This window comes from Salvelinus alpinus, chromosome 12, assembly GCF_045679555.1.
Source record: "Salvelinus alpinus chromosome 12, SLU_Salpinus.1, whole genome shotgun sequence".
Classification (NCBI taxonomy): domain Eukaryota; kingdom Metazoa; phylum Chordata; class Actinopteri; order Salmoniformes; family Salmonidae; genus Salvelinus; species Salvelinus alpinus.
The window spans coordinates 50,365,795-50,379,876 of NC_092097.1; the positions used below are offsets into that span (position 1 = coordinate 50,365,795).

Sequence of the window (14,082 nt, forward strand, 5' to 3'; positions counted from 1 at the left end):
TCGGTCAGGTTGGATGGGGAGCGTTGCTGCATAGCTATTTTCAGGTCTCTCCAGAGATGTTTGATCGGGTTCAAGTCCAGGCTCTGGCTGGGCCACTCAAGGACATTCAAAGACTTGTCCCGAAGCCACTCCTGCATTGTCTTGACTGTGTACTTAGGGTCGTTGTCCTGTTGGAAGGTGAACCTTCGCCCCAGTCTGATGTCTTGAGCGCTCTGGAGCAGGTTTTCAACAAGGATCTTTCTGTACTTTGCTCCGTTCATCTTTCCCTTGATCCTGACTAGTCTCCCAGTCCCTGCCACTGAAAAACATCCCCACAGCATGATGCTGCTACCACCCTGCTTCACTGTAGGGACGGTGCCAGGTTTCTTCCAGATGTGACGCTTGGCATTCATGCCAAAGAGTTCAATCTTGGTTTCATCAGACCAAAGAATCTTGTTTCTCATGGTCAGTCCTTTAGGTGCCTTTTGGCAAACTCTAAGCGGGCTGTCGTGCGTTTTACTGAGCAGTGGCTTCCGTCTGGCCACTCTACCATTAAGGCCCGATTGGTGGAGTGCTGCAGAGGTGGTTGTCCTCCTGGAAGGTCCTCTCCACAGAGGAACGCTGGAGCTGTCAGAGTGACCATCGGGTTCTTGGTCAAGGCCCTTCTCCCCCAATTGCTCAGTTTTACTGGGCGGGCAGCTTTAGGAAGAGTCTAGGTGGATCCACACTTCTTCCATTTAAGATGGATGAAGGCCACTGTGTTCGTCGGGACCTTCAATGGTGCTGAAATGTTTTGTTACCCTTACCCAGATCTGTGCCTCGACAGAATCCTGTCTTGGAGCTCTATGGACAATTCCTTCGACCTCATGGTTTTTGCTCTGACATGCACTTTCAACTGTGGGACCTTATATAGACAAGCGTGTGCCTTTTCAAATCATGTCCAATCAATTGAATTTACCACATGTGGACTCCAAGTTGTAGAAACATCTCAAGGATGATCAATGGAAACAGCTACATTTCAAGTCTCATAGCAAAGGGTCTGAATACTTATATAAATAAGGTATCGGTTTTAATTTTTTAAAATAAATTTGCAAAACCTGTTTTCGCTTTGTCATTATGGGGTATGGTGTGTAGATTGAGGAAAATGTTTTATTTAATACATTTTAGAATAAGGCTGTAACGTAACAAAATGTGGAAAAAGGGGTATGAAAAGTTTCCGAATACGCTGTAAACATTATTAAAGTGACCAGTGCTCATGGGGCAGCAGTCTCTAAGGTGCATATTTGTTTCATTACATTGAAAACAGTCTACGGAGAAGGAGAGACTGCAATCCACACTTAGTTTTCCCTGGCCTGTTAGGGTTGCACAATTCCTCCATCAAGGCTTTCTGAAAAACCTGGGAACATTGGGAAAGTATCCACAATCCACAACGAGATCCACAATATAAAACGTAGGCCTACCTGAGACGTTGATTGAGGTGCCGGCGTCGAGGACGCCGCTGTTCGGCCGGACGCAGTAACGGCGCGGGGCCGTCGTCTTGACTTTGAAGCACACATTCCTGTCTGTGGGGTTGGCGAGCTTTAGGGTGGTGTTGACCACATCCGAGAAGGGACCTGTGGAGGGAGAACAAGGTCCCAAAACGGAAAAGGGTTAGAGAAGCTGGAGCCTCCATCTTTTTATTATTATTTGTTTTTTAATCAAACCTAAATATATACTGGGATTTAGACCGACAATAGGCGACTTCACAGACAACAGGCTTTACAGAAGTGGGCCTAAAGGGACAATCTGCAGTTGCTACATAAATGTTTGGACTTAAATTAATGATGTACCCATTGATTCTTGAAGAAAATAACATATTATTTAAGGCCTCATGAGCGTAGATCAACTGTCATCAGAACCCAAAATATTAGCTGTTTACCAGTGGAAGGGATGAACTTTGTTATTGTTTCAATTGCCGATTCAATAATGACATCATTGTCCACAGTTGGCCAACTTCCTGATTAAAGAAATGAACAACAACACAATACAAATCTGGATTTTCCCAAAGGGGGCATGCGTCACAACTCCTTGCTTTGAGACAATGAGGAACAATGACGGGCTCAGCGACAAATCAGTTTGTCTACTAAAACCTATGCTGAGACAGCCAGGCAGGTTACAGACACCTGTGGTTCCAATCACAAGGCTATCACATTCCATACCCCCTGGGGTTCCAATCACAAGGCTATCACATTCTATATCACCTGGGGTTCCAATCACAAGGCTATCACATTCTATATCACCTGGGGTTCCAATCACAAGGCTATCACATTCTATATCACCTGGGGTTCCAATCACAAGGCTATCACATTCTATATCACCTGGGGTTCCAATCACAAGGCTATCACATTCTATATCACCTGGGGTTCCAATCACAAGGCTATCACATTCTATATCACCTGGGGTTCCAATCACAAGGCTATCACATTCTATATCACCTGGGGTTCCAATCACAAGGCTATCACATTCTATATCACCTGGGGTTCCAATCACAAGGCTATCACATTCTATATCACCTGGGGTTCCAATCACAAGGCTATCACATTCTATATCACCTGGGGTTCCAATCACAAGGCTATCACATTTTATATCACCTGGGGTTCCAATCACAAGGCTATCACATTCTATATCACCTGGGGTTCCAATCACAAGGCTATCACATTCTATATCACCTGGGGTTTCAATCACAAGGCTATCACATTCTATAACACTGGGATTGATGGGCGGTAACGCTGACAGAAAGAGAGTGCACGAAATTGCCACAAGCAGACAGACTAATGCATGTGAAAGCTGTGCAAACCGTAGAGAAAACATGGTGAGCTAATCAAATGAATGTTACTGACTCAGCACATCAAAAGGCATAAAAGCGGAGGTCCGTCACGTGCCGGATCGCCATTTCAGAATGAGGAAAAGGTTTGAAGCGAGGGAAGTTACAACATAGAGGAACACATTCTAAGGACAACAAGTCTGAATACTAATCCAAGGTTAGGAGGCCTACTTTTGAGCTATAGGGGGCCTATGCTTTTGAGTGGGGACATCTATGAACTGTATTAGCTAATGACCCACATCCAGACGTGTAGGCCTAGTCACTGAAAGGGCAGTAGGCCTAATTGATACCATCAGATTATTATCTGGAGCACGGCTTCATCAACATGCGTTTGAGGTGTATGGACGTTGACACATTAGGTCAGACGCCAACACCAAAATAGAATCCCAGACTTTGGTTATAGCCTGAACCATAATACAGTTGCCTCTACTAACCTCACTCTAGGGCCGTTCCATCTGATTTAAATCACTTTGACTGCAGCCTTTTTGATTTGAACGAAACCTTCCATACATGTTTTGCCCATGGTAGAAGTGGTCAGAAAGGGACATTTTGGACATGAATGACAAAACACTCAGGAGGTTCTCAAAGTAGACCCATTGTGCATAACCCACCATCACTGAAAAAGACAAACGGTTGAATTTGATATCATTTTACAGCTTACAAACAGGGTTGTCAAACTATTCTATAATTTCTTGAAAAAAAAGGTTTCATAAAAAATGCAATTTTTTAACCTTTAACGTCAATTATCTAAAAACGCGTAAACTCAGATTTTTCTCATTTTCACAAATGTTGTACTGTAGCTTAGACTCTTTCATATCATCTTTGGTGTTTGTGTTGTGCCAGCCATCGGTTGAGACACAGCATTCTCTTGAATACAGAATGGCTGTCAGTGACTGTCATTTCAATCATATAGAATTCATAGAATGGACCTATCCTTTCAGACCGCTGCAATTTAGCTGGTACACCATTGACATATACATTTAATTGAAACTTTAACTTACAATTACTACCAGAAACATGGCCGTCAGTCCATCCACCATCGAATGTCAAATTGAATGAGAATATCTATTCTATTATCTATATTTATTATTTCAATAGGTTTCATATGGAGGATTAACAGTTTAAATTATAACAATGGATATTCCCACTTAAGTCAATATTCTCTGATGCGTGGACCTCCAACCATCCTTGTGGTACCATTTGAAAGTTACATGACACCCACCCTGTATTCAAGAGTATGCTGTGTCTCAACCAATGGCGGGCACAACACCTCAGATGATGTAAAATAGGGTCTACGCTACAACACATATGAAGATGACAGTTTTTTTTTGCGCGTTCCATTTTTGTTGATAAAAGCAAAAGAAAAAATTGTTTTATTAAAGGTCCATTGCTATCTCAATATCAAATCATTTCTGGGTAACAATTGAGTACCTTACTGTGATTTTTTATTAAAATGGTCAAAAAAAAGAAACAAATACCTTCTCAGCAAATAGCAATTTGGGAGTGGTCAGGGGAAAACTGAAAACTAGATGTTATTACTCAATTTGAATAAGTAGAGCAGCTGATGCAATTAAGGCCATGGCTAATTTAGAAATATAATAATATTATAATAACATGCCATTTAGAAGATGAGATGAAAGCATATATCGTTGGGCCCTATGTCCAGTTGCAGTTCCATTAATTGCTCGGTTGTAGTGAATCAAGTCTTTGTAAAAAAAACACACACAAAAAAAACACAAGAGTGGGCTTAATATGAGGGCAGGTTTTCTTTAACTTCCAAGAAAGGATTGGCTACCAGTATTACTGTCACTAATGGCTCTCGTTCTACAGAACTATAAAAAAGTGGCCTTTAAACTGACAGCCTGGAGTAAACGTATAGTTTAGCCTACTAGGTTCAGCTCACAAAACATCTAAGAGGAGAAGGCATAGACCTTCTACAGCAGCGTTTCCCAAACTCGGTCCTCGGTGACCTCAAGGGGTGAAACTTTTGGTTTTTGTCCTAACACTACACAGCTGATTCAAATGATCAAAGCTTGATGATTCGTTTATTATTTGAATCTGCTGTGTAGTACTAGAGCAAAAACCAAAACATGTACCCCTTGGGGTCCCAAGGACCAAGTTTGGGAAACCCTGTTCTAGAGGATCTGGAAATAAATTACTTCAGTGCCACAGGGACAATAATTTGGTATTTTTTATCTATTAGGCCTATCAATAAGAAAAGAAGCCTAAACGTATACAACAGCCTGGGCCTAGTAGACCTATCTAAAGGAAAGCAGGGTTTGGAGGATATAGGAAACTACTGGTTGGGGGAGGAGAATTGGGAAGGACGTAGCTGGCTGTGAGGGTCAACCAACCAGGTGTGGTGCAAATATATTTGTATAATTTTTTGTAATTTATATATATATATTTTTTTTACTTTGAACCCTTTTTCTTCCCAATTTCGTGATATCCAAATTGGTAGTTACAGTCTTGTCCTATCGCTGCAACTCCCATACGGACTCGGGTGAGGCGAAGGTCGAGAGCCATGCGTCCTCTGAAACAGGACCCTGCCTAGCCGCACTGCTTCTTGACACACTGCTCGCATAACCCTGAAGCCAGCCGCACCAATGTGTCAGAGGAAACACTGTCCAGCTGGTGACCAAAATCAGCTTGCAGATACCCAGACCCATCACAACGAGTGGCTTGAGCACGATGGGACATCCTGGCCGGCCAAACCCTCCCCTAACCCGGAAGACGCTGGGCAAATTGTGTGCCCCCTCATAGATCTCCCGGTCACGGCCGGCTGTGACACAGCCTGGGATCGAACCCGGGTCTGTAGTGACGCCTCAAGCACTGCGATGCGTGCTTAGACCGCTGCGCCACTCGGGAGGGCCGTAGGCCTATATTTTTACAGCTTTATTTAATTTGGTCAAAACTGTGTGGAATACCTTGAATCACTGAGGGCTCCAATTACCTTCAATTTGCTTCTAATAATCTCTAATTGTCAAAATCTCTAAATAGCCTAGTCAAGGTAGGCTAATGGCTGTCCTTGAAGAACAAGAAGACATGAGGCACCAGGGGAATGGAAGGAACACTACTAGCCTCAAGTCACTGCAACCAACCATGGCCTGGTTTCCCAAAAGCATCTTAAGGCTAAGTTAATCATTAGAACCATCGTTAAATCTCCAAGCGGTTTCCCAAAAACCATTGTTACTGAAGTTGCACTTGAAAACGCTCGTTATTTACCAACTGCCTCAGATCACTCATAGAACAGCTAAGTGCGTTGTTACATGCTTGTTTGCCCTTCCGCATCACTTTATTCACAAAAGATCTCAGCTAAACGTAAAATGAAGATCTTATCGTCTCTGTGACCGCTGATAACTTCAGAACGAAGTTGACTACAAATACAAAGTTGCCAAAGTGTTTGCAATTGTTACAAATACGTGAAGGATAAACATATGCTTTAAAATAAAACTGAGATGACTGCATTAAAAGATATAGGCTACATGGGCCCATATATTTCAATCATAATGAAATCAATTTAATGTTTAATCAATTGAAATCTATTTTGCCAATACTGCAATGTTTGCATATTCAGACCACTTGACCTTTTCCACATTGTTACATTACAGCCTTATTCGAAAATGTATTTTCCCCCCCTCATCAATCTACACACAATACCCCATAATGATAAAGCAAAAACAGGTTTTTGAAAACAGAGGAACTCTGGAGCTCTGTCAGAATGACCATCGTGTTCTTGGTCACCTCTCTGACCAAGGCTCTTCACCACCGATTATTCAGTTTGGCCAGGCGGCCAGATCTAGGAAGAGTCTTGGTGGTTCCAAACTTCGTTCATTTAAGAATGATGGAGACACTGTGTTCTTGGGGAACTTCAATGCTGCAGAAATGTTTTGGTACCCTTCCTCAGATCTGTGCCTCGACATAATCCTGTCTTGGAGCTCTACGGACAATTCCTTTGACATCATGGCTTGGTTTTTGATCTGACATAGACTGTCACCTGTGGGACCTTATATTGTCAGGTGTGTGCCTTTCCAAACCATGTTCAATCAATTGAATTTACCACAGGTGGACTCCAATCAAGTTGTAGAAACATCTCAGGGATGGTCAATGGAAACAGGATGCACCGGAGCTCAATTAGTTTTTTATTTTTAATACATTTGCAAAAATTTATACAAATCTGTTTTCGCTTTGTCATTATGGGGTATTGTGTGTTGATTGAAGAGGCAAAAAAGTAATTTCATCCATTTTAGAATAAGGCTGTAATGTAACAAAATGTGGAAAAAGTCGAGGGGTCTGAATACTTTCCGAATGCACTGTATTTCATGATGTGTAACAACATGTGCACAATGACGTGCCCAATCTGTCATTTAGTGCATTGCTATTGGGTAAGCATAATAAGCAAGCTAAATATTTGCAGCCATAGGTGGTAATATCTCTCTAGGATCTGATCAATTGTCAATATTGTGGAGTATGCCTAATTCTAATGTTAAGGTAAGATTTTAATGGTGAAAGCGCTGCTTTTCTTTCGATTATATCAGTATGAAATCAAATTTTATCAAATAAAATATTATTAGTCTCATGCTTCATAAACAACAGGTGTAGACTAACAGTGAAATGCTTACTTACCTTCCCAATAATGCAGAGAGAGAAAATAGAGAAATAATAGAAAAGTAATAACATGTATTATTAAAAGTAATAATAAATACACAATGAGTAACAATGACTTTGGTATATACCCTGGGTACCAGTACTGAATCGATGTGCATGGGTACGAGGCCAAGCCAAAGCCCGGAGTTAAATCCCAGTGGCAATCTGTGGAAAGACTTGAAGATTGCTATTCACTGCCGCTCCCATCTAACTTAACAGAGCTTGAAACAATCTGCAAGCAAGAATGGGAAAAATGCCCAAATCCAGATGTGCAAAGCTGATACAGACATACCCAAGGTGACTCAAAGCTGTAATCGCCTCCAAAAGGTGCTTCTACAAAGTATTGACTCAGGTGTAAATAATTATGTAAATGAGATATTTCTCTATTTCATTTTTCAATAAATGTGCAAAAATGTGATTATGGGGTATTGTGTGTAGATGGTGGAGAAAAAAAAGGGAGGGGGGTATATTTTGAAGGGCATTCACTCACTGCTCTACAACGTAGTGAAAAAAAAAGGGTAAATTCAAGAGGATGCTACTAAATGATCAGTTGTCAGTATTGTCTAAATGTAGTCATTTGCCCTACGCCATTATGAATCAGTCAACTAATCATTAGATTCTCTACAATAGTATAACTTAATATGCTTGTACTTAACAGCGTTGATTAAGTAAGAACGTTAGTTTGTTGTGACCGTTGCTAGTTTTAAACCGCCCAACTCTTGGTTGTATCTCTTCCATTTTTCGCCGTTGGGAGGTGGTAAAACTTGGAGCTGTTTCCACGGTTTGGACGAATCAAAATCAACTTGATGGCCTCGTGGTTTTTAAATCAGCAAATCTGCGGCTTTCTATTCCTCTAACCCCAGTCAATCAACGTTGAGGGGGTGTTTCCATTAAATTATAAAAGGGAAAGACTCGAACAGATTGTCTTCGGGGAAGATATACATTGAATCTCAGTCTGTTAGCTTTGTAAATTAATAAATATATAGACCCAATTTTGTTTTTGTATTCTGCGGATTTCATTTAGAAAAACCCCATGTTATCACACAGGAACCTGCAGCCACTAGCTAGCTTGTCAGTTGACATTCAAAAGTTAGCGCCATTCTGCCCGTGGAGCAGTGATAGTTCAATTGAGCAGCAACCACTTTACTATGGCCATAACAAAATTCAATTCACTCTAATCATGCTAAATTATCTTGAGTAAATAGTATTGTGAACCATATATGGTAAAGACATAGGGTTTGGACTTTTTTATTTTATTTTTTATAAACATTGAATTAAATAATTGTATGGGTTAACACCCTACATTTTGAATTCAGGCTCTAACAAACTGTGGAAGGGTTATGAATACTTTCAGTACATGCAACTAGTAATGAAGTGACTAGGCAACAGGATAGGTAATAAACAGTAGCAGCAACGTTTGTGACGAGTTTAAAAAGTTAGTACAAAAATGGTCAATGTAGGTGGTTAAAAAGTTAACCAAACAGCTACCCGGACTAACAATTTAGCAGTCTTATGGCTTGGGGGTAGAAGCTGTTCAGGGTCCTGTTAGTTCCACACTTGGTGCATCGGTACCACCCTCTATGACTTGGGTGGCTGAAGTCTTCAACACTTTTTAGGGCCTTCCTCTGACACCACCTGGTATAGAGGTCCTGGATGGTAAGGAGCTTGGCCACAGTGATGTACTGGGCCGTACGCACTACCTACCCTCTGTAGCGCCTTGCGGTCAGGATGCCAAGCAGTTTCCATACCAAGCGGTGATGCAGCCAGTCGAGATGCTCTCAATAGTACACCTGTATAACTTTTTGAGGATCTGAGGGCCCATGCCAAATCTTTTCAGCCTCCCGAGGGGGAAATTAACATTGTGGTGTCCTCTTCACAACTGTGTTGGTGTGTGTGGACCATGATAGATTCTTAGTGATGTGGACACCGAAAAACTTGAAGCTCTCGACCCGCTCCACTACAGCCCGTCGATGTGAATGGGGGCGTGCTTGGCCCTCCGTTTCCTGTAGTCCACATTCAGCGGCTTGGTCTTGCTGACGCACTTCGCCAACGTTCTCTGCGTGCCGTGGTGTTTTGGGAAACGGCCTGCCTCTTCGGCCACTGTAGGAACGATGCATTGTTAAGACACTCGTAAGCCTAGGTTCCATCACTATCAGGAAACCGAGCCCAGCTCCCTGCTTTACTGTCTCTGTAAAATCACTCTGCACAAAACAGACTTCAAGTTCCCACCCAACTTGACCAAGCCTAGCCTACCTCACACACAGAGAAGGCTAGGCTACTTGTAATGGAATGCCAACACATACCACAGTGTAAATCAAATCCGATTTCTAAATGATATTAAACCACCCCAATTGTTTCACTGAAGAGTCATCTGAAAATCCACGTCTCTGTTGTGGAATTGCTTAACATGAAACTGCTGACAACAAAACAGTAGCCTCAAAAGAATGACTCAGGTCAGCTACAATGTTGGCTTTGTGAAACTAGTTTGATAGGAAGGAGAGGGCTAGGCCACTTGACATTGAGCAACATATAGATGTACTGGATTTACAAACTGGCATTAAAACATTCCACAGGATCTCAGTGTACACTTTGCACTGAGATAAAGAACATGGGAGAATCGAGGGCAAATGAATGAATTCAAATCTGAGTTTCCATATCAGGCTACCAAAATAAAACACACCATCCTACTTGCTTTAATGATGAGGGTAAAAAAAATTATACAGTTACGTATTGGGACATTTCTTATGACAATATAGGCCTGCCGCAAAAAAAAAAAATTGCGCTAGTCAGCTGTACCTGAACCAAAACTATTTTCCTTCAATTCTCCATCCCAAAAATAAATAAATAGTAAGAGAATTTGTTTTCGGCACTTTTACTTCCATGACTGATCAAAACGTGTGTTCTCATGGCTCTCTCTTGACCCTCTGCAGCAGACATATGGTGAGCAAATATGTTTGGAATATCAAATCGCAATATTGAATTGCAATACATATAGAATCGTGAGAATCGCAACACATATCATATTGGCACTTAAGTATTGTGATAATATCGTATTGTGAGGTCCCTGGCAATTCCCAGCCCTACTAGCTGGTATAGAGGAAGCTCTTGCGTTTGAGGGACACAAAGGTGCATTGTGGATGGAAATGTGGAAGTGAGCTGCCTCGTAGTGTGAATTAGCACATAGACTAAGATAAGGTTTCAGCCCGCAAATGTCCACAGCAACTGACACTTCCCTTCGCACCCTGAGCCAAGACAGAGGCGAATTTTAAACCCTCACCACTGGTGGAACATCGTTCAATGAAACGACTCATGCAGCTAACTACTGTAGCCTATACCTTATCTACAACAGCCTTGGGATGCTTTCCAACTGGCAGAAAAAAATACAGCCATAAAAAGAGTTCTGAAGGGCAAATTTAATGCTGTTGTGCCGTCTGAAAGGTTTGTTTTTGAGAAAGAGCAAGACTGTGTACCTTGAGTGTGCGGTTCCAAATTGATACTAATAAAGAATAAGGAGATTTATAAAGAACACGAAAGGAACACAGCTGGATTTGTTGTCAACACAGGCCTGCCTTTCAATGGGCAATTTTAGTCTAAGAGGCTAGGTGATTTGATTATCTGTCCAGTCAAAGACTTTAATTAGTCATGTAGGTGTTACCAAACAATGGAAAATTACTGGTTTACAAACCTCAGACTACTCCCCACTTGGTAGTACAATATCACTACTAATAGACATTCAAAACCGCTTCAATAGTTTAGCTCAGATGTGTTGCAATGTTCTCGAAACATGCCCATAATTTCATGGTAACATATTGTAGGGTGTCCACCCACTCTGCTTTGTTGATGCAACTGCACCGCCCACAACCGCAAGACCCTCCTGCACAACGCATCACCGGGGGCAAACTACCTGCCCTCCGGGACACCTACAGCACCCGATGTCACAGGAAAGCCAAAAAGATCTTCACAACAACCACCCGAGCCACTGCCTGTTCACCCTGCTACCATCCAGAAGGCGAGGTCAGTACAGGTGCATCAAAGCTGGTACCGAGACTGAAAAACAGCTTCTATCTCAAGGCCATCAGACTGTTAAACAGCCATCACTAACACAGAGAGGCTGCTGCCTACATACAGACTTGAAATCATTGGCCACTTTAATAAATGGATCACTAGTCACTTTAATAATGCCACTTGAATAAATGTTTACATAACTTGCATTACTCATCTCATAATGAGATAACATAATGAGAGAAAAACTGCTGATGCAGAACCAAATTTCAGAATTGCACCTATTCTAGTTGAATACCTCCCCTTGAAAAATACAAATAATATACATTTTGGGGGAAATTGATCCACGGACCTACAAAAGGGGCAGCAGTTGCCCCTGCTCTATATTGACAATGATTTTGTAGGAATGCTAGCACTGGGTTCCCCAACTTGTTCATGTTGAGGCCCCGTAAATAACAAAAATAACAATATCAGGCTTATATGAGAGAATACCTGATTGTGATTTTACCTAACAAAAGTCTTGACATTTTAGTTATTTCTGTCACTTTGCTGAATACCCTGAAAGCCCCGTGCAGACCTCCAGGGGCCCATGAACCCCAGTTTGGGAACCCCTGTACTGGTCTGTGTGGCTTGGGATTTCCTTGAGGTAAACCTATTTCTCGTAGTTATCAATTAGTGGGCTCAGTTTGTTTGCAATGAGCCAAGAGAAATAAAAAGGCTACCTTCACAACAAGCAGTGCAGTTTAAATAAAGCTGCTTTAACTTTTTCTGGGACCCAACCAAATTCACATTGAAATGTGAGTTAAAGATCTGTCACTCATTGAAAGCAAGTCTAAGAAGTGGTAGATCTGTTCTTTGTGCTCTATTTATGTTTCCCTTTCTTAAGTTTAGTTTTTGCATCGCTTACTTTCATTTTTGTAAACCAGCTTTAAAACCAGCTGAAAATACAATATTTTTGGTCATTTGAAAATATATTTCCCAGCGGTTTATATGGTACAATGATTCTCTACACTATACGTAGCTTTTTTTGTCACAAACTGAAATTAGGCGAGTACTAGAATATTAGCAACCAGGAAATGGCAGAGCAATGTCTGCATATTGCACCTTTAAGCAATGGATTATATTGGCTTGACAAGGCAATAGGGCATCTCAAATTACTGTGGCAAGACCCTATATATAATTCAACAAACACAGATGAAAGGCTATTTATTATTTTGTATCTCAAAAATGGCCTAATGTAACATTGTGATAATGCTTCAGGGAACGTAGCCTATTGAGGGGGGTCAATAAATGAATATTTAACAAACTGGAAACATTGTAATTCTTAGGATGCCCAGTACAAAGTGTCCATATGGTATCCTGACCCATATTGCTGCTTTCCACACCTGGTCATGAACAACACTTGCCAACTGATGAGAAGAACCGCCAGATAGCAATATCGCTAACGTTAGCTAGTATTTAATGCCCAGTTCCATCTTTCAAGCTAGGAAGCGGTTAGACTAACCGCTACCTAGCTAATTACAGTAACTAGCAAACTAGACAAATTGGTTAACGTTAGCTACCTATCATGATGCTTGCAACATGCATGTTGGGGCAATCAGCTGCTATTCATTGTTAGCTCATAATTACACAGACATGATTGTCGTCGGACATGAACGATAATAGCTGCGATACAACCAGTAATTGTATTTTGACATTGTGCTTGAAACACAGCTAGCACAATAATAAACAGACTGACTCGCCTAAATTACTGGAACGATATTGCACAATGCACGTGAAACATAATGCACTAACTAAGGTTACTAGGCTAGCTACCAGCTAACTAGTTACCTTACTAGAAGGTCAACTCGACATTATTAGCAGTAAAGACTTGTCAGGGAGCTGCAGGAATGAATAGCTAGCTAGCAAGCACAGGTTAATGTTCAGGAAAGGCTGTGTACGCTGCCGGAAAATATGTCAACCAGTCGTTTGAAATGATTCTCCTCCCTAGCTCACTGTTATTTTACAAATTAATGGGCATATGATGTGCCCCCTCCTTAATAAATGGGCCTGTTACTAACTACCCCACTCACAAAAATGGCTCCCCCCCTCCCTTCAGAGTTGGGCCCTCCCCTCCTCAGTAGTCTCTTACCTCGGAATTTCAGTTCGTGCTGTGGCTCCAAGAGCAGGACCTGATCTTGCCTGGCCATGTCCCAGCGGTTCCAAGGGGATAGCTCAATGTAAATCGTTTCCGTAGATTACTCCTGTTGTGGTGATGTTAGCTAGTGTTATCTTTAGAGTTATTATTATGCTAATTAGCTATGCGATTATATTGTCTCCCGGTCAGTGCAAATAGCCAGGGAGCTACTAGCGGCGGTTGTGATGCAGCAAGAAAGGAGTGAGAGAGAGGCTTTGTGCAACGTCACAGCCCCTGCATAGCCACTCAACGAGGAGTGAAGAGGTGATGCGAGACGGAGTCCGGGCAAAGCTTGGGAGTTGGGACACCTAAGCCTGGGAGGGAGGGACAGGTGTCTCATGGACATCAATCTTTCTCAGGGCCTTCTTATGTATCATGTTATCACAGTGTTATGGCCTCTTATAATTAATGCCAT

At 41.7% G+C, this 14,082-nt stretch overlaps 1 protein-coding gene across 1 annotated transcript in view; it reads right to left on the bottom strand.

Annotated features, from left to right (window-relative positions):
- LOC139536318 (vesicle-associated membrane protein-associated protein B-like) overlaps window positions 1-13,909 on the bottom strand; it is a 38,558-nt gene extending 24,649 nt beyond the window's left edge. The window contains exons 1-2 of the mRNA XM_071336755.1: window positions 13,623-13,909; window positions 1,440-1,592 (exon numbers count right to left, since the gene is read on the bottom strand). Coding sequence (XP_071192856.1) covers window positions 1,440-1,592; window positions 13,623-13,680 — 211 coding nt within the window. The 5' untranslated portion in view covers window positions 13,681-13,909. The remainder of the gene's footprint in view (window positions 1-1,439; window positions 1,593-13,622) is intronic.
- Window positions 13,910-14,082: the final 173 nt, after the last annotated feature.